The sequence below is a fragment of the Fringilla coelebs genome (genome assembly GCF_963513975.1).
Source record: "Fringilla coelebs genome assembly, chromosome: 9".
Lineage (NCBI taxonomy): Eukaryota > Metazoa > Chordata > Aves > Passeriformes > Fringillidae > Fringilla > Fringilla coelebs.
The window spans coordinates 24375699-24395802 of record NC_140067.1 but is presented as its reverse complement, the minus strand read 5'-3'; the positions used below and the strand labels follow the sequence as shown (position 1 = coordinate 24395802).

Here is a 20104-nt window from a genome sequence, read left to right as displayed (position 1 = left end):
ATATGCTCCTGAGTATGCAAAACACCCTATGCTCCTGTCAGGCCAGACAGAAGTTGCTGCCTCTTCTACTCTTCAATTCCAGATTGCTTTGGTGGAGAGTTATTCTCTTCTTTAGTTTCAAAAAGGAAGAACCTACTGAAGGGTTCTTAAATCAGTGATACAGCAGTGTTTCCTTCAAAACTGTAGTGCTTACAGTTCTTTTCCAAATATCACCTGGGAGCACATTGGAAAGCTAAATGGAAGGAGAGAATTTCACATTCCCTAGTGGCATTTTTGGGTTTTTAAGTGGATAGAATATTGGCAGACATTGCTTGCAGGTAACACACTTCAGAGTTAATAGGATAAAAGCAGTCCTAAAGTTAGTTACCTGGGGCAAAGGATTGTTCTGATTACAGTAAATTAGGCTAAAAAGAAAGATGAACTGAAGCCCCTTGTGGGAAATACTTTTGATTACTCTTGCATCTTCTTTTAAGGAGCCAAAGGTACTGAATACCTTTTCCAAGCCAAGGCAACTCTTCCCAGGTGTCTGGAAGGGCAGTAAAAGTGAAACTCAGACTTGTCTCTGCAGTCTGGGCTCTTTTCCTCTGCCAGACAGGCAGAAGCTGTTGTAATGTGGGGTGGGGTTTTGCCTGTTGTCAGGGACCAGCTGAAGGGGTGTTTGTAACTCAGGCCTCTGGGAATTATTTTCCTTTTCAGCAGTTGTCTCTGCTGTTGACTATGTAGGGTCAGTCCTGCCATAATCAGCTGACAGAACATTACTGCAGGTTTGAGTCTGGAGCTTGGGACATCTTGTTCCTCCCTGCACAGATTCACAGGGCCAGGACGCTTTCTGGGAGTTGAAGCTATTCAGAGGCAATTTGGGTAACCAGTGGTGGCCCAGGGAGCAGCAGGATTTCTTCAGTCTGGGACTGTTAATTTTCAGCGCATCTCAAGAAACCTTACACTGGGCATACTCAAGCATTGCCTCTTAACTCAAGGTGCATCCTCTGGTTAAAAGTTGTGGTGAATGTAGAGAGAAACAAGAAAAGAAACAAAACTTGATCTCTAAATAATGCACCTCATCTGAAGGGGTTCATTACAGTTGCTCTTGGCTGCTATTGACTGAAGCTGCCTAATAGTTAAAAGCACCCAAAGTTGCTGGGTTTAACCTGAGTGCTGTGAAAATCCTTCATCCCCTTCCTCAGGCTGCAGGATCTGGAACAGCAGCACCTGTGACAGGTCAGTGGAAGAGCTGATACCTTCTGTGTGCCCCTATTTCACAAAGATTGGAGCTGAGCTGCTCTCAGGGGACTGTAACAGCCACCACTGGTAGAGCTGAGCTGCAGACGCAGCAGCATGAACTGCCCAAAGGGGGTCCTTCATCAACCAGAAGAGGAAGCAGAACTGCAATTCCCAACAGGCTGTTGATAACATTTTTGCTTTTATTGTCAATTTGAGCATTTCAGTGGGACTTTAGTTGGATAGGAGATACTTTAGTTGGATATTAGGCTTACCCGTACGTAACACACATTATGTACTTACAAAAGAACATGGCTTTAAAAGGGGGAAGAATAATGGCATTTTGAAAATAAAATAGTTTATAGCACTAAAGAGTCACAGTGCAATCAATGGTTTAATCAAACAACTACATTATATATATAATATTTAAAGAACATAAATATTCAGGAAATTCACTACAACATGAAAATAAATGCTTCACATTCTCTCACGCTTTTCAAAAGAACTGGAGACAAACTGACAGCTCCTAGACAGACTGCTCAGCTTCACAACACCTCTCTTGCTTAAGGGACTGTCCCTCCCCTCAGCTCCCCCCAGGAGGGATGCTGGCACTAATCTAGAAGTTCTCCCCAGTAACTTTAAAGCGTTTAGCACAGCCACTCCCCCACCCCCCGTTATATTCCGTGGACATGCACTACAGTCTATACAGCAACGCTTCACAAAGTCAGCAAAAACCGGTCCCTAATAGCTGCCCCTCTGTGCTCTGGGGGCCTGAACTCTTCACGTCACAAAAGCCCAAGGCTCTCCAGTCAGAGGAAATAATTAAGTTACTCAAAGAAGCCTGTGCAGTTTCCACAGCGGGATAAAGCTGATCTGAACAGCAGCCAGTAGGGACACTATTTACAAGTGCTAGGAAAGCCCAGAGCCAGGGAAGGGCAAGTCCTTCCCAGGAGAATGCCCGAGCAGCAGAATACTTTTGTATCACATGCCAAAGCCAGTGGGAGTCCAGGCAGGACACAGGAGGAGTGTAAACCACACACTGTGGAGTACAGCCTGGTGTTCCCCACCTGCCACCAACTCTTGCTTTGAGCCTCAGGGGCAAACAGGGGAGGGTTCATCAGCAAGTTTTAGAGCAAAGGGAACCTCGTGGTGACAGCTTCCCTTCAGACAGGATGTGGAACAGGTCAAGCTGCCCCCTCAGAGCCACAGCAAGGTTCAGAACCAGGGTATAGGGGCTGTACATGCAAATGACCAGCAGCTACCAGGCCTTACAGCACAGGCCACTGCCATGCTGGGGAACTTGAGCCTAAAAGTAAGACACTAAATGGTAAACTTTGTCAAGTACTGAAGTTGTCTTCCAAAGTGCTAAGCCATGTTTGTTAAAGCTATGGCAAAGTAACAAAAGTAGAATCTTGGAGCAGCTTACAACTGAAGTCTTCCCTACTCACACTGATGCTGGGAAAGGTCCCTGCTGGGGTGGCACAATTCCCCAAATCAAAGCATTTTGATGGCTGTGTGCTGGAATTTGGGGGATTTGCTTTAACAAAAAAGTTTTCTGGACAGTTCTTTACAGCACATTCACAACAGAGATCCTACTCTAGGGAACAGAGCAGGGCTAGGATGCTAGGAAGCATCCAGATTTCCTTCAGTTCAGCTGTGAGGACAGGGCAACATTGCAGGAAGGGCCAGGCAGGAATCAAGACTGGCATGTCCTGTGTGGGAAAGAGTTATGGGTTTGGGGTGTTTGGGTGCTTTTTGACTGAAATACCCATTAAAAACAAAACCAAACCAATCTGATGAACCACTTTGCACTGAAATATTAAATAAGCCAAATAAACAGCAAGGTTTTAAAGTGTCAGTTTTCTCACTGCAGCTCTCTTTATAATCCCAGAATCCCAGGATAGTTGGACTAGGAAGGAACCTTAAACACTATCTCAGTCCAAGCCCCTGCCATGGGCGCAATACCTCTCACAATATGCAAAATTCACCTCTGTTCACAAGAAAATGTCTTAATGAACCTTTCCTAGGGAATCAAATCAGCTGCAAGACTATCCCAAACCCACTGTCTACCAATCAATTCTTCAGATGGATAACAGTCACCAAATTCCAACATTTAACACATTCCTTGGCATATGCTACTATTGAACAGACTTCCTTGGCCCCCCCAACACTCCACACTTCACAGAGGCTACTGTAACTGTGTCTGATGGAGCAGAAATCCAGATTTACCTGGACAAAACGAAGCCATTCCAAACTGGAACACTGGATCAGATATCATGCATTAGGAACAAAAAAGCATCTCAAACACTGGAATGCACTGGAAGTCATTTAGTCTCCTAGGGAAAAACCAAAAAACCCAACCCAAAGACTAAATTAAATACAACCCAGAATACTGTCTAGTCATATTACTGAGTATAGTGGGAGTGCCTGAAGGCACCATGTGTGTTGTCCATGAAGATACTGGTGGTGCCTTATTTTAATATTAAAGAAGTCGTAGCTATAAAAAGAGTTAGTTCCATCCCAGTTTCCCAGCACTTATTTGTGCTCCTTGGTGGGGGCATAGTACAGTTCCATGGGTTTGTTCACTTTCCAGTACTTTTCACTGACCAGTTCCAGGGAAAAGGACCCATTTAGCACCTAGAAGAGAACAGCAAAACAGGAATAAATTAGATAATCCGGTGTTGTGCTGTGAAATAGGCTGCTTAAATCAATGCTTAAATGTGTTGGCTTGAAGGAGTCACCAGTAATGTGGCACAAGTTGTGGGGGGATAAAATGTAGGAAAATAAAGATAGTGCAGAAGGTAATCTCACCCCTGAAGAGTTGCAGCTGCACTAATTACCAACGATTAGGAACAGCCCTACCCTTAATAGGCCACAGCTGTGTCCAATAAGGATAAGTGCTATAAAAGAGTGGGTTAGCTGGGTGAGAAGGGAGTTGGAGTTTGTTGGCTGGGCTGTGAGGAAGAAGGAGTCAGTGCTGCAAGAAGCTGCCCATGAGAAATCACTGAGAAGGTATGGGAGCTTTGCAATAAGATGACAACAACAAGTTACAAGCTAAACACCACAAAGATTCTCAAGTAAAGTAATATTTTTTCCTCTTCAATTTAAATTGGAGAAGAATGGTGTAAGCCAGGTCATGGTTGGTGCCATCACTGCATTTTCCCATTTCTATGCCTCTTTTCCACCAACCAAGTTTTTCCCAAAAAGCAACCGCTGTGCTGCTCAATAAGCTGCTGCCATGAATTTTCCAGTGATGCCAGCTGAGTGTGTTTTGAGCAGGAGTGTGTGCTCCAGTGGCTGGCTGGGTGCTTACGGTGAACTGGCCGGCGGCGGTGGCGATGTAGATGGTGTACTGCTTCTCACTGGCCGTGTCCAGGTTCATCTGGTTGGACTCGCCTTTGCTCCGCAGCTCCTCCAAGGCCAGCCTCACTGCCAGGTACTTGGACAGGTGATCAACCGTGGCGTTGCCCGAGGTCTTGATGTACCTGTGACAGCAGCCAAGGGAAGCGCAAGGATTTCCACAGATCGTCAATAATGACTGAGCAGCAGCTGTGGGAAAAGTCATCTGCAATGCCCCAAATATTAAAGGTCAGCTGTGAAAAGGCCTTTAGAGACAGTTCCCAGCTGAAGCTTCGCATAGATTTACACACATCACAGAGAGATGTCTCATCAGCAGACAAAGCCAAGAAAAGACCTGAGGAAACACCATAAAACTACTCACTGCTCTGAGCCAAAACTTGCAATCTGTGCTTGGACTGGATTATGAACAAAAAAAGTCAGGAAAAGCTGCCAGCCTGCAAATCCTGCTGACACAAAGCTGCTCTGGAAACTGCTGACACTTATAGAAGGTTTGTTTATTCCCAAAGAATCTTAGAGTAAGTAGAAAGAGGCTGATTTAACACCAGCATTCCACTACTGAACTGCAATGCCAGAAAACCTTAAAAACATCTTTATTTGTGATCAAAGGCTTAAAACAGCTTATGACGGTATTTTTTATAATAGTTGAGCAGTACCATCTACCTGACTTGGAACAGAAAGAAGGGGAGAGTGCTTATTTGCATCTGGCCTTGGCAAAGGTTGCCTAGAGCGCCTGTGGCTACCCCTGGATCTCTGGAAGTGTCCAAGGATGGGGCTTGGAGCAAGCTGGGATAGTGGAAGGTGTCCCTTCCATGGCAGGGGATAGCACTGGATGGGCTTTAAGGTCCCTGCCACGTCATCCTGTGATACAGTTAAACAGGATGTGGTATGACTGAAATAAATTGATGTTCAGAAGCCCCAAGAAGTGGTGGAAAATCGAATCACTGGGAAATAGCAGCAGAATACCTGGAGCTGGCAAGGGGCCACTGACCTTGTCTGTGCACTGTCATCGTTCTCCATGAGGGTGGGGTGAGGCCTGAACACCAGTTCAATCTCACTGGCCCCATCCATCACGGGATCTATGGCCACAGTGGTGTTGTTGTTGTCCAGCTCCAGCCCAGAGTCATCTGAGGTTTTGGTCCTCTTGTTGCTGGGCCCAGCTTCCTGGTTGCTGTGTGTGGAGGCGTTGCTGCAGTGGGAGCTGTCGCCGTTGTCCTCGGCCCCGCTGCCATTCTCAATCTGCTGCTTCTTGCCCCGCTGCAACCTGGCCACAAATGGGCAGAGATACAGCCTGACCCATCCAGAATCCAGCCAGGTCACAACACACCTCCTCCCCAAGTGAGGCATGTGCACACGCAAGCACTGAACATTTCAGAGACATTTAAAGTTTAAACAATTGCTAATATTAATTCTTTAGTAGAGAAAGATACTCATAGACAAACAGCTCTTAGCTATGTTTTATGACTCTTTTAACTTCACACAGTTGTTTTTCAGGCAATTGCAGACCATTATTTTCATCCAAGCATGGACGAAATTAATTAGGTTTGATGATGATAATGATTAGAATTATTAAATCACACCCTGCTTTATCATGAAAACTTTGGAGCCTCTCTCCCAGCTGGCTCTCTTAGGCTTAAATGCACATCTGGAATTTCACCACGGTGTAAATACCACATATTCCAGCCTGTGAATTAAGTCACAACTAAGCCTCAGGTCCTGGTACTCTGTGCATTTATTGGCATGTAAGGGTAGCATTTTGGTACAGGATTTATGGTGTTATGGTTTCTTATCTAAGATGTGACAGCCATAACTGGGTAAAGCTAAGCTGAAGTTTCTATCAGGCTGCCACAAAAGTTGCAGGAAGTGATACAGAGATTTCTGATAGTAGACAAATCCTTTTGCCAAAGATTAAAAATTGTTTTGGCAGATATCAGAGGAGAAGAGAAAATTCTCAAGCTCCAGAGGGCATGAGGACAGGCACTGTATTTTTAGCCTAAAGACAAACAAGGTGATTATGTACCTGTTCATAGCCTGAATCTTTAATCCCTCCTCGATGCTGTGGCTCAGGGCTTGCTGGTTGTTGTGCTTGCTGATCCTGGCCAGCACCCTCTCCTGATGAGCCTCGTACTCATCCCGGCTCGGGTAAATCTTACTGATGAGAGCATCAAAATTGGGGTCTGGCCGCAGGGATCTTTTGGAAACGAGCTTTTTGCGACATGTGGGACATTCTTTGTTCCTGGACATGGGCAAGAAGGCAGCAAACAACACTTAACTTCCAGCAGTAACAAAACTCTGCCCTGTTGCTTCTATTCTTGGTCAAGGTGCTCACTAAGACTCAGTATTTATAGTCAATCAAGAAAGGGGCTTCTGTCTCTTGACACATCAGGTAATTGCAGCTATTTAAACGAAGACCCCAAACATTTCTCTCCCACTGCTCTTTTATTTTAAAGTATGCTTGAGCAGACTATTTAGACTGAAGAGATCAGAAGTCCCAAGTTCCCTTCTTCTCTTCATTTTCTGGATGGATTTTTACCTAGAAAAAATGGATGTCTAATGGAAATTATACTGAGGCATAGCCTTAGGAGGAAATTCTTCCCTGTGAGAGTGGTGAGGCCCTGGCACAGGGTGCCCAGAGAAGCTGTGGCTGCCCCTAGATCCCTGGCAGTGTCCAAAGCCAGGCTGGACAGGGCTTGGAGCAAGCTGGGCTAGTGGAAGGTGTCCCTGCCTATGGCAGGGGTGGGACTGAATGGGCTTTAAAGCTCCTTCCAAGACAAATCATCCTGGGATTTTATGATTCCATGATTTCCAACACTCACAGGACACATAATTTGAAATGGCTGAAGGCCACATAATTTGAAATGTATTGTTAGGAAAAGGAAGAATAAGGGAAATGAAACACAGTTTTGTCAGTAATGTGTATTTTTGTTTTATTGCTACTGGAGCTAAGAGATGGAAAGAATAGAAAAAAGGATTTCAACTCCTTGTAAGAAACAGAATTATGAAATTATTTTTCATGAGGAAGCAACTGATCTGTCTTTCAGACATTGCTGAACATGGAAAAACAGGATTTGAAAGATGTGCTGCATATTCAGAAACTCCCACTGCACAGTGACTGTCCCACATCCACCCCCTGCAAAGGACACTTCCACCTGAAGTGCAATGGACTGTCCAAGCCCTCTTTCCTCCCCAGTGTTCATCCCTACCCCTGGCAGCATCCCCTTCTTGTCCTCTGGCAGCGTCCCATCCCTGTTCCTGGCAGCGTCCCATCCTTGGCAGTGTCTCCTCCCCGTGCCTTGGCAGTGTCCCATTCCCATGCCCTGGCAATGTCATCCCCACCGCATCCTGGCAGTGTCCCCTCCCTGTCCCCTGGCAGTGTCCCTCCCCCGTGCCCTGGCCATGTCCCCTCCCTGTCCCCTGGCAGTGCTCACGCACCCGCTCCTGAGGGCAGTGATGATGCAGTCGGCGCAGAAGCGATGCAGACACTCCTTGGTGGTCATGGTGTTCTTGAGCATGTCCAGGCAGATGGGACACATGAGCTCGCTGTGCAGGCTCCGGGGGGACACCACGATCTCCAGGCCATCTGTGATGGCTTCCTGGCAGCAAAGAAGGGAAAGGTTCTTTCCTGGGATTGAGTCCCTTCCTCATGGAGACAATGTGTTTTACCCAAGGGAACACAGCAAAGAGACACAACACGCAAACACATCGAGCACACAAAACCCCAGTGCTGCCAGCCCTGCGACACACAAACATAAGGAGCTGCTGGAGAGGGTCCAGGGCAGGCCAGGAAGCTGCCCTGGGGGGATGAGGGGTCTGGAGCATCTCTCTGATGAGGAGAGACTCTGGAAGTTGGGCCTGGTCAGTCTGGAGGAGAGAGGACTGAGAGGGAAATCTCATTAATATATATATATATAAGTATCTCCAAGGGGTGTCAGAGAACAGTGCCAGACTCTGTTCAGAGCTGCCAGTGGGTAAAGCTATGATGTTTGTAAGGATGTAAAGGATGAGCAGCAATTGCCATACACTAAAACACAACAAGCTCCACCTCAACACAACGAAGAACTTCTTTCCTTGGATGGTGCAGAGCCCTGGAACAGCTGCCCAGGGAGTGGAGTCCCCTCTCTGGAGATATCCCAAACTGCCCTGGATGTGACCCTGTGTCACCTGCTCTGGGTGACCCTGCCTGGGCAGGGGGTTGGGCTGGGTGATCTTCAGAGATCCCTCCCAAGCTCAGCAGTCCCAGAGCTCTGTGATTACCTGGGGTGTTCTCTGCAGCTCGTACAGACTGAGCTCCCAGGTCTTGCTCAGAGGCTGCGTTCCGTTGGTCTGCACGGCCTGAGACATGGCTGGGGAAAGAAGGGACAGGGGCTGAGCACTCAGGTGAGTCTGGCTCAGGATCCTTTCCCCTCCCAAGCCACAGCAGCGTGTGTCCAGCCCAGCAGAGGCTCCAGGGAACACCAGTCCCCCCACGTACCAGGCTCTGCTGTGTCACACAAGGATAATCCCCTGCTTGTACCACTCCAGGAGAACTGGGGGAGCTGCTCAGCCGTGAACACTTGGCAGAAATCAATTCAGTTGTTAAACAAAAGCGACACAGAACTGAAGGCCAGAGAACATGGGCCACAAATGCCACCTGATGCGGAAAATATTCCTTAAACATCCACTTCCAGACATGCACATGGGTCAAGCAGGGTCTGCTTCCTACACCGAGGGGAAGGGCAAATGAGACAGGACACAGCACACCAGTCAAATGTGCTCACTGGAGCACACCACGAGGGCTTTTCCTTCTTCAAAACACATCCCATGGGCTTTCCCAGCAGAAGTTTGAAGAATACTGAAAGGTCAAGAGAAACCCAGTCACTATAATTTAAATAATAATAATAACAACAATAATGTTAAAAATCCAAAGAGAAACTGCACTGCTGTTCCATCAAAATTTTACTATTATTGTATGAAATGAGGCAAAATCACCACACAGAGTCACTGCAGATGTGAAAAAGTCTACAAAGTGACAGAAGAAATTATGTTTCTGAACAGAAAATACTGTTATGCTGGGGGAGAGGAGGCATTTCTTCCCGTTACTCCAAAAATGCCTGCCTTGAACAGGAAAACTTATCCCAGACAGTGGTATGTTTAAAAAAATAATTTCAATAATGTATGCGGCAAGACTGCAGTTGCAGACCTTTTTTGTAGGCGGAAGAATTAGAAGTGCTTTTATTCCTTCTTTAAATCTGGGTTTCCAGACCCTTCAATTCAGCAGCCAAATGCATTTTCTATTGGCATCTACCACATACATTATAATCTATTTTCCAACTCATTAAGTTCTCTATGAAAAGGCCCAAACTCTCTGGAGAACAAGGTTACTATATAAGCTTTAATTAATTGTAAAGGGAAAAGCAAGATAAGCTGTGCAGAGTATTAGATCTACTTTCATCCAGGCACAGAAATCTGAGTTTTCTCACTTGGTATTTTCCTTCTTTTTGAGGAAGGAGGGAAAAAAAGCCTGACATAAAATAGCTACATCCACTATTATGTAGAATCACAGAATCCTGGAATACTTTGGGTTTGAAGGAAGCTTTAAGCCCATCCGGTTCCACCCACAGCCGTGGGCAGGGACACCTCCCACTAGCCCAGGCTGCTCCAAGCCCTGTCCAACCTGGCCAGGACACTGCCAGGGATCCAGGGGCAGCCACAGCTTCTCTGGACACCCTGAGTGAAGAGCTCACCCCAGCATCCCCTGTGTGTACAGGTAATTCCTCATGTGCTGGCTGACACAGAGCAGCAGCTCTGGGGGCCGGGCCATCACCAAGCCCACCCATCGCACAACAACCACATTAACACCAGCATTTCTCCCTGGAAAGGGTGGTCATGCACTGAAGGGGCTGCCCAGAAGGGTTTGGAGTCCCCATCCCTGGAGGTGTCCAAGGAAGGGGACACAGTGGGGATCTGGCACATCTTGGACTTGGAAGATATTAGAGGTGTTTTCCAGCTTCAGTGAGCCTGGAATTTATCCTGCAGCCACACCTACAAGCCTGAGGCTACACTGCACAGAACTCTGTACAGCTGTCTTGATGAGTAAATGAGCAGCTTTACTCAAAATCCTTCTCATCTGAGATGCCAAGTGCTTCACTCTCACCCTAAGGGCTGCAGTGATAGTACTTTCAAATTTTAAGAAGAAAACCAGTGGCCTTAAAGCCAGCTGAAAGCTGCAGAGATCCACACAGCCCATCCTGTCACTACCAAACACCTTCTCTGCCTCTGGCAAGGGAAATCTGAGGAAACATGGTCAATTCAAGCAGGCTGGATCAACAACACAAATTATGCTCCATGGAGTTTTTACTCTTCTTGATGACCAGTAAGTAAGGCTGCTCAGCTTTTCCCCTGATCCCCTACAATTTCCCTATCTGTATCATCCCTGAAAAATGCATGTGAACGAGGCCTGACTTCTCTTCCCTCTGGCACTGGTGTCTCTCAGATTGGATTGTGTTTCCTCACACTGCTGCAATCTAACCCAGCAACACCCACAGCTGGCACCTGGATCAAACACCCATCTCCACAGTCAGGAGAGGCATTTTGACACAGAATTGCACTGACCATGTAACAGCCACCAAGTACCAACCAGCAGTCACAAAACCAGGGAACCATTGCTTCAGGTGTTGCATCAGTGAACAACCTTCTCCATTTGTTTGGGGAAGTGTGGTGAGAAATACCTCTACATTTAGCTGACTCTTCAGTTTCCTTTTAGGACAGCCCACTGCTATAGATTTGAAGGAGGAAATCATGCATGGCTCAGGTCACACTGGCTGATTGTTTCTAGAGCTACAGAAGTAGGAAGTTTTTCATGAGCTGAAGGAAGATTATCTTCCTGGTCTTGACACTGTGTTCAAAGGGAAAAAAATGAAGTATAAAGTTTCTACACTGAAGGTACAACAGACTCTTTTTATTAACTACTGGCAAAGGGACAGAAGATAGAGAAACAAATGTCAAACTTCAGATTTGTTCTTCAGTCTGGAAATGTAGTCCAGTGAAATTCCACATTCCTAACATCACTGGCATAGTTCACTCTTCTTCTGCATCCCTTTTGGCATTTGTTTTTCAAAAAAATCTTACATGACACGTTTCTCACACTCATCTTCCCAGTTCATACTATGTGATAGATTTCACATCAACAATACCCACTTTTCACCTGTTCAACATTTCACATCTTTTCCACTTCATAACGAAGGTGGGATCGCTTCTTCACAGTCACACATGCAAGCACCAGGAACAACGTGAACTCAGACACTCCTATGAGCCTTTCTTGAAAAAACTTCTAACGCACCACAACCTTAGACTTTTTATCATCTTTTTACCTTTATGACTTGCCTGTTCCCTCTGGATATAAGAGAAGAGCAACCAGTCACACAATAACCGGCTAACCGGGGTGAAACCACATTTACAGGATGACAAAACAATTTGGATTGGAAGGGATCTTAATGATCATCCAGTTTCAACCCCCTGCCATGGGCAGGGACACCTTCCACTATCCCAGCTTGCTCCAAGCCCTGTCCAACCTGGCCCTGGACATCCCCAGGGACGGGGCAGCCACAGCTTCTCTGGGTAATTTGTGCCAGGGCCTCCCTACCCTCACAGGCAGAAATTTCTTCCCAATATCCCATCTAACCCTGCCGTCTGACAGACCAAACCTCTCTCTCTCTCTCAGAGCCACCAACAAGCAGTAGTTGTTTGGTTTAATGCTGTGGACAGAGGGCCACTCTTGTCAATCATTAAGAAAACCACCTTAATCAATATTATATGGACCCCTGCAACCCTTCAGACTGACTCAGTCTTCAGGCACAAACTAGGCACAAACTCCATAATTACAGGGTACACACATCTGTCACTATCAAAGCCAGAGATGACTGATAAACCAATGTATTACACCTCAACAAATCTGAAGAAAACCAGTTGGGATTTAAAAATTTAAGAAAGTAAGTCTTGTTCCTGAAATGCTGCGAAACAGGCAATTATAGGAAAAAATAACAGTAAGGATCCACACCCTGTCTGAAAGGCCCTTGGATCTCCCGCCTGCTCACTGACTGGGCAATTTATGCTGGGATGTTCTTCTTCCAAATGTGCTCACACAAAAAACTCCAGCAGACTAATATCCACACTTGTAACACACCACATCCATTTCACAACCTCTTACACTGAAATATACATATTACATAGTCATGACTGAAGTAGGGTGGGCATTTGGATATCCCACTCCTGAAGCTGTCCAGTAAAAATAAAATCCAGCTGACAGCACTTAGAGCAGTCAGATCTATGGGCAGCCAAAGGAGGAGCTCAGCACCACCATTTCTCTGCTCCTGTCCTTCCCAGCTTATTTTTTACAGGTTTCCACCTTCAGATCCACCAGTAAGGAACAGTTCCTTAGTCCTACTGCTGGAAATGTGTCAATTCTGAATATATAACATTTGCTGAGCTCTAGCCCTTGATGGTGGTCTTGCTTTGAACAGGGAGCAGGGGATGCCATCAGGGATCCCTCACAACCTGGATTATGCTCCAAAATGCTTTGCAGGTTCTGTTTTAGCCCAGACAAAGGCTAGAGAGCATCCGTAGGGTGGTTGCGTCAGCACACCTTGAGATCAGAGAAAGGCTGGAATGGTACCAAGCAGCTGGAAAGAGAACCCACAAACCCAGCTCAGGTGTTACTATAACCACACCACCCCCATTCAACTTTCTGTGATAACTTTAATGTAAAAAAAACCCCCACATTTATAAGGAAAAAAATTGCATCAAGCTCTTTAAAAAAAAAGATTACACATATTTTTAGAGAGTATTAAAATCTTAGAAATAACTGATTTCTGTTCCAAGTTGTAAAAGGTAAATATTTAGACTTAAAACAGTAAAACAGTTAGACCTCTATTTGGTGTGCCAAATTCAACAGCACCTTCAACCATTTCAGGTTTTTCATCCTAAGGATTAATTCTTTTAAAAACAGGTATTCATAGTGCAGTCACTTGGAAGTTTAACAGGTTTAGAGCTTTAAGTTTTATGCTCTCTCACACTATGACTAGTATTGGGAACAGACTGCACGTTTTCACAGAGTACTCAATCTTCATTTCAAATTATTCAATTAAAGCATTCTGAAATTTAAGGGGGTTTTTTGGTTTTATTTGTTGGCTTAGAGCTTGATTTGAAAAAAATCCACACAATCTGGAAGACACTATCTGAAGGAATTAATCTTCCCTGCACTTCCCTGGCAGTTCAGATAGCTTTACATCCAGCTGTAATCCAGGACAACTGGTACTAGATTATAATCTAGTATGTTTAGTATTCACTCTGAAGTTATGTGATGATATCTGACTGAGGGGAAAAATAATACTGGCATTTCTGAAACCCATGGGCTTGGAAGCACATGGTGTTTTACAGCTTCTTGGCTGTTATTTAGTCTCCTAAGAAAGAGTTTTGCCTTTGAGGTATGGAATCTTCCAGCTAACAGCCACTCACAATTCCCTGGCCCTGAGATGGATCAATCCATGGAGTTGGGCAGCATTTCCCATCTGCCTGTCAAGCTGCTGCTCCTGCCCTGGAGACACTGGAGTGTGACCTCACACAAACCATCTGCTGTGCATCTGGACACCTCTGGAAGGGCTCCATGAATCCCATGCTGACACAAGTGTCCGAAGGGAGATAATCCTCCTGGTTTAGATGTCAAGGGCAACAGGGGAAAATAAAGTACCAAATTAAACTGTTGATCAAACTCCAGGCTGTTTTATGAGTGTCAGGAACAGCCATGTACTTCTGGACATGACACAAAGATGTGACTGATTTTAGGTTGGTGCTTCTCTGTATATTTACAGCAGGAAAGTATAGCAGCACTGAAGCACCCTGTGTCCAGGTACATCCCCCTCCTGTGGAGCTGAGGCTCAAATTTCAGTTTATTCTAACAAGGTCTGTACTCTGTATGCATCTGGCCTCTTCACACCACTTCCCAGATCACTCCATTCCTGTCAATAAGCTTCACTCCTCAGTGTCAGCTCCTCATTCCCAGTTCTGTACCTTACTCTCCAAGATATCTGCTTAGCTAGAAAAACTGGAATACATAAAAATACCATGACATTTCCAGAGAACTATCTATATCATCAGTTGCCTCTAAGGTGTCCAGAATTCACCTGCTCAAACTCATTACATGTCAAAGCCAGGCTATTCCAAAATTATAAAGCTTAGTTGTTTTTTTTTTTTAATCTTAAAGGATTAATTTGAAAACTTTTCGGGTTTCACATGCACACATAAAAGCAAACATTGCCCACTGTTCTAAAGCATCAGGGAGTAAGATTATTTTAATGATTAGAGCTCAAATCCTGGAACTTAGCCTTTCACATCACCTATATGTCGTCCAAAGTAGTATGAAAATATGTTACAACATTAATGCTTTCTGCCAGGAGTAGAAACAAAACCCAAAACTGTTACAGGAACAGCAACTTTTCACTGTTGATATGGGTCAATAGATCAGGCAAACATTTGACCTCAAATGTGCCAAAGAACTTTGCCAAGAACTCATATAAAAAGGAAAAAGGCCAATACCAAGCTATAATTTAGCCCTGTGAAGCAACACTATTAAGCAGAACTCTGGGGGAGTGAGTAGAATTGTGATTTTATCTGCTTCTTGTTAAATTTTACGCCAAGTTTTTCATATTATCAAGCATGGTACTGTATAGTATGTGTGTGACTACACAGGTGAGTTTCAAAAATAAAGTTCTTTATCTCTTAAATTAACCTTGGACTTCAGAATTAATCTCCAGCTGGGAAGGAGAAAAGCCAAAGTTCCTTTCTAAAATTAATTGCAGTGCTGTATCACATCAGAACAGGAGGGATAAAGGACTGAAAACTTTTGGGAGCAAACAAAAGTAAAGCTTCAAACTCCAGAAAGTTGAATCCGTCACAGCAACTAAATTGTACAAACAATTCATGATATGTGTTGCCTTAGGATATTTTTAATGAGATTTAGTTTTTAATTTTTCCTTGCCCTGCTCTGCTGGCACATTTCTTTGAGGCTAACCACTCTCGTTGCGTCCTTGAAGTAACAGCTGCCAAAGGCAAGATCTGAGCACTTCAATGAGTAAGGTGAAGTTTAATTATTTCAGTACCGCTGTTGTGGCCTTTAAATTTTCTGTACATTTTAACAAAAATTCTATGAACATCCACGCACCACAATTCAGAATCTTTTGCATCTTCACAAATGCTGTGACTGGTTCTGCCAGAAGTATGTGCAGGATTCCAGGTTCCTTCCAAGAGCTATGTTAGAGAGCCATCAGGATTGCTCTCCCACTTGGCAGTGAAGCCACAACCAACAGTGATAGAATTTTCTTGATGAGAACAAAAAGACAGCTCGGTTATTAATAAACAGAAAATAAACTCCCCCACAACACTTGAGAGACAAAAAGACTCAAGCAATTTTATGTCTGATTGACTTAATAGCTGCAATAAATATATAAAAGCAAAACAGTGAACTTGGCAAGCAGGCAGCTCTCATCTAAAGCTGGGCAACAGCAAAGTACAGTTTGTGTTTCAAGGACTCCCCCACAAGTAAGACTGTCCATTTTGTAAACAGTACTACAAGGAGCAACACTTAACACAGTTTAAGCCAATACTTACACAAAAGAGTGCAATGTTATCCCCAAGAGGCGAAGAGTAAAGAATGATTAGGTTTTAATCAGTTAGCAGAACACTACTGCTAACTCCCTGCTGTCTGCAAGAGAGCTCCAGGATCCACAAGTGGGGGGAAAGCAGACAGGGGTAATTCCTAAAATATTTCTCCACTGCAACAAGCCTAAACAGCTCCACAATATCAAATGCTGCTCATTCCTTTGAAAATTAAGAATTTAAGGTCAACTCTGACAGCCAGTTATTTGAATCAACAGAAAACCAAGCAGAAGCAAGCTGAGGCTCAACAGCAGCTCTTCACCAATCTCTTTACTCTGTCTGCATCATTATTAAACTGCTGACCTATTCAGAAAAAAAATAGGTAAAAGGTATTTATGGAAAAAAAAGTGGAAGGAATTCCTTTACTCCAATGCTTCTTTCATGCATGTTCCTAGAGCTGGTGCTTCAGTAAGAGGAGATTCAGTGCTCCTAGGAAAAATAAAACTGAGCAGTTGCAGACTGGAATCTCATTCTTAAAGCTCCTTTCCCTCCTCCCATTACATTTTTTTTTTCTAAGCAAGGGAAACAGTTAAAAGAAAGATGAAGAAATTCACTTAGCCCAACATCTATTTCACATATAAGACTGATGGCTTTCCTGTAGCCTGTGTTTCTATTCAATGACAGCAGAGCACTGAAAATGCCAGAATTCTGCTCCAATCACCCAAGATGCCCAACCAAGTCTTTATACTCAACCCATTACCACTCATCACTCCTAAAACACAAAGCATCATTGACCAAGGGAAACCTATGCAATTTATTTTGTTGGCACCTGCATATTATTTCACCTCTAAGACGTGACAGAAAGTGCTTTTCTTGGCTGTTGCAGCAAGGCTGGTGCTTCAAACCTTTGAGGCCAAAGGCCAACAATTCTAGCCATTGAAGAAGTGAAAAAAATACCTCCAATGTCTGTGTCCCTCTATTATCATAAATTTGAATGCAGACAACAATATTATTAAACATTGTGAGTGTGCAGTTATTAAACACTGTGAGTGACAATTCATGAGGGCTCTCGATTTGTCTGTCATTGCTGAAAGGCACTGTCACAGTCACACCCAAACTTGTACCTAACACTGCAGCTTGTGCTGTCCAGCGAAAATTCCTCCCATCTCCAATAAAGCTAATCCTTCCAACAAATATTTTTAATGCAAAATATACTGCTTCTCCATATCTGCTGCTGTCACAGCCAGCAACTCTGTCTTCGCTGACAGCTGAATGTCAGCTCTGAGCTTGACATGATGTATAAGAAAGTCAAATTATCTCATTACACAAGTTTTTAATGGAAACACAGATGAATACAAATCAGAGCACCTCTGCAGGGAACTCCTATGACAAATTGAGTCTTTGTCACTGAATGAATGACAGTCGACGAAAGAATTCTCCCCAAGCAATAATAATTTCACCTGCACACCAGTCACAGTTTTTCAAATGCAAGCAATTTCCTTTAATCCTTAGAAGCTCATGTGCAGTGCACAGTTATCACACAGAGCTACTACCACTTCCAAACAGGGCTGGATTATGAATTACCATAGTGGAAGTCATTTTTCTCTACTAGCTGCCCTCTGGATTTCTGTGGAATTAGGCACTTGATCCAATTATTTTCCATAGATGAGGGTGTGAAAAATAAACAGCTTACAAAAATCCCGAGAAGAATATTGCTCAGTGCTTGTTTCACATACACACGGTACCATAGGGTTGGTGCAAGGAAGGCAAGCGATCCAGAAGAGCTACTGCAGAACGCAAAACTTGGCAAGAAGCAAGTGCTAAATTCGTACGGGAAGCAGCGGGAGCGATGTGGAGGGAGGAGACACATCCTCAGCTCCCGGCACAGCGTCCTTCTGCACCTGCTGCCCTGTGGGAAGCGACATTTTCCCGGGAGCAGCCGGGTGGCTCCCAGCCCCAGTTCGCCAGCATCACGCCCCGCCAGCACCGCTCGGCACGGGCTCCGGGACAGACAAAAGACCGGGAAGGCCGAGCTATAAATCACACCCAGGATCGCACTGCTTAGAGGGGCGATGCGCAGAGCCACGGGAGCGGCTCGGGGCCGTGTCCGTGAGCTGTCCCTTGCCGGGGATGGCAGCGGCGGTGCCGCGCTCGCCGGCTGCTGCTGCGGTACTGCGGCTGCGATGGAGCCGCGTTCTGCCTCTGCCTGCAGCTCCCAGGCGGCACACATGCACTACATATGCATCCCTACGCGCACGTATAGGGAGATAGCTGCGTGCACATAGGTATGTGTGTACAGATGGATACCCGGCTGCTCCGGGCTCGGCAGCCCCGCGCCGGTCCTGGGGGCGGCTCAGTGCCCCACACGGCCCTGCAGCACGGCCGGGCTGGGGGCAACGGGGGCTCCAGACTGCCATGGGGCCGCTGACCACGGTTCCTCCCGGACACCCGACCCTCGCCCCGCCGGAATAGCCCAGCAGCCGCCCCGCCACCTCCCCGCCCGGGGTCAGCCCCGCTCGGACACCGCGCTCAGGCTCCCGCGGCTCCGCACCCACCCCGGTCCCGAAGGGACAGAGAGCCCCGGGCGCCGCCCGGCCCCTCGCTCACCGGTGCCCGCCGGTGGCGCCTCGGTCCGTGGCCGGCGGTGCCGCCGCAGCCCCCGCAGCACAATATGGCGAGCGGCGGCTCCGCAATGGAGCTCGGGAAATAGAGGGGAGTTACATATTCATGGCCGGGGCTGGGCAGGGGGAGCGCGGACGGGGCCGCCGCGCCCGGGCCGCCCCGCGCCCTCCTCCGCCTCCTTCACGGCCGGGGCACGCCGGCCGCCGGGGCTGCTCGCTGCTTCCCCCGCCCTGCCCACACCTCCGGCCCCACCGCCAGCGCTCCATATCCTTTTCCCTTTCCTTTCCTTTCCTTTCCTTTCCTTTCCTTTCCCGTCCCCGAGATGCGGCACCGCGTCCTGCGGGGCTCCCTCCGCACCACTGCCCCTCTCTATTGACCGCCCTGCCCGGCCGAGGGCGGCTGAGCTGCGCCAGGAGAGGCTCAGGCCGCACATCTGGAGGAATTCCCTCCCGGAAATGGGGATTAGACCTTGGAAAGGGCTGCCCACCCAGGGGGGCGGTGGAGTCACTGTCCCTGGAGGTGTTTAACGAAAGGCTGGCCGTGGCACTTGTGCCCTGGCCTGGTTGACAGGGCGGCGTTGGGCACAGGTTGCCCTCGCCAGGATGATGCCAGAAGTGTTTTCCGGCCCCGGTGACTCTGTGGTTCCCTCAGCCAAGCCCGGGGCCGGAGGGCGGGTGGCGGTGCCGGGCCGGAGCGGGGCCGGCCCGAGCAGCCCCCGCTGTCCCCGGGGAGCCGGGTGAGCCTGCGGGCCGCAGGAATTGGCGATTGCCGCCTCATTGCCGGCTCCGCCACCGCGCTGCCCCGAGGATGAATGCCCGGCCTCTGCTGGCTCTGCTCCCGGAGCTCCAGGGCGCTCGGACGCCGCTCCCGGAGGGATGTGCCCGGAGCCCGAAGGCTGAGGGAAGCGCCGAGCCCAGCGCTATCCCCACACCCCTCAGACAAGGGACAGAAGCTGCAGCGGGACTTGCGGTGTTTCTGTTTAGGATCCGCCTTCAGGTGTCCTCCAGCATCTCCAGCCCGCTCTGCTGTTCTAACGTGAAATAAACGTTTGTCTTCCCGTGTCTGCCTTTTAACGTTTGGTAAATTAAAATTGGTTTTATGAGCTCTGAGTCTTCAGAAGTGCCTTTACTGGTCTTGGCATTAACTGTTTTATAGCGATAGCAAGGCAGCACACTTAGTGTAATTAAATCTGGTGTGAGTAAAAAGTGAACAGAGATCAGACGTGAGTTTGAATTAATACTTCAGTCTTTAATCACGCAGCAATATAATTAAGATTATT

At 46.7% G+C, this 20104-nt stretch overlaps 1 protein-coding gene across 1 annotated transcript; it reads right to left on the bottom strand.

The window, feature by feature from the left end:
* Positions 1-6: 6 nt before the first annotated feature.
* RNF2 (ring finger protein 2) lies at positions 7-18981 on the bottom strand. Its single transcript, XM_084211779.1, has 7 exons — positions 18811-18981; positions 8830-8918; positions 8008-8168; positions 6596-6811; positions 5567-5839; positions 4532-4703; positions 7-3855 (listed from the first exon to the last, which is right to left on the bottom strand). Exons 2-7 carry the CDS (start codon positions 8914-8916, stop codon positions 3754-3756), a joined length of 1011 nt encoding a protein of 336 aa, XP_084067905.1. The 5' UTR covers positions 8917-8918; positions 18811-18981; the 3' UTR covers positions 7-3753.
* Between the last annotated feature and the right edge of the window lie 1123 nt (positions 18982-20104).

Excerpts from the sequence above, each read along its gene's own strand:
- RNF2 (XM_084211779.1), bottom strand. The coding sequence starts at position 8,916 with ATGTCTCAGGCCGTGCAGACCAACGGAACGCAGCCTCTGAGCAAGACC. Across the intron at positions 6,812-8,007 it reads ATCACTGCCCTCAGGAGCGG|GAACAAAGAATGTCCCACAT; the intron begins GTGCGTGAGCAC and ends GCCCATGTCCAG. Across the intron at positions 5,840-6,595 it reads AAGATTCAGGCTATGAACAG|GTTGCAGCGGGGCAAGAAGC; the intron begins GTACATAATCAC and ends ATTTGTGGCCAG.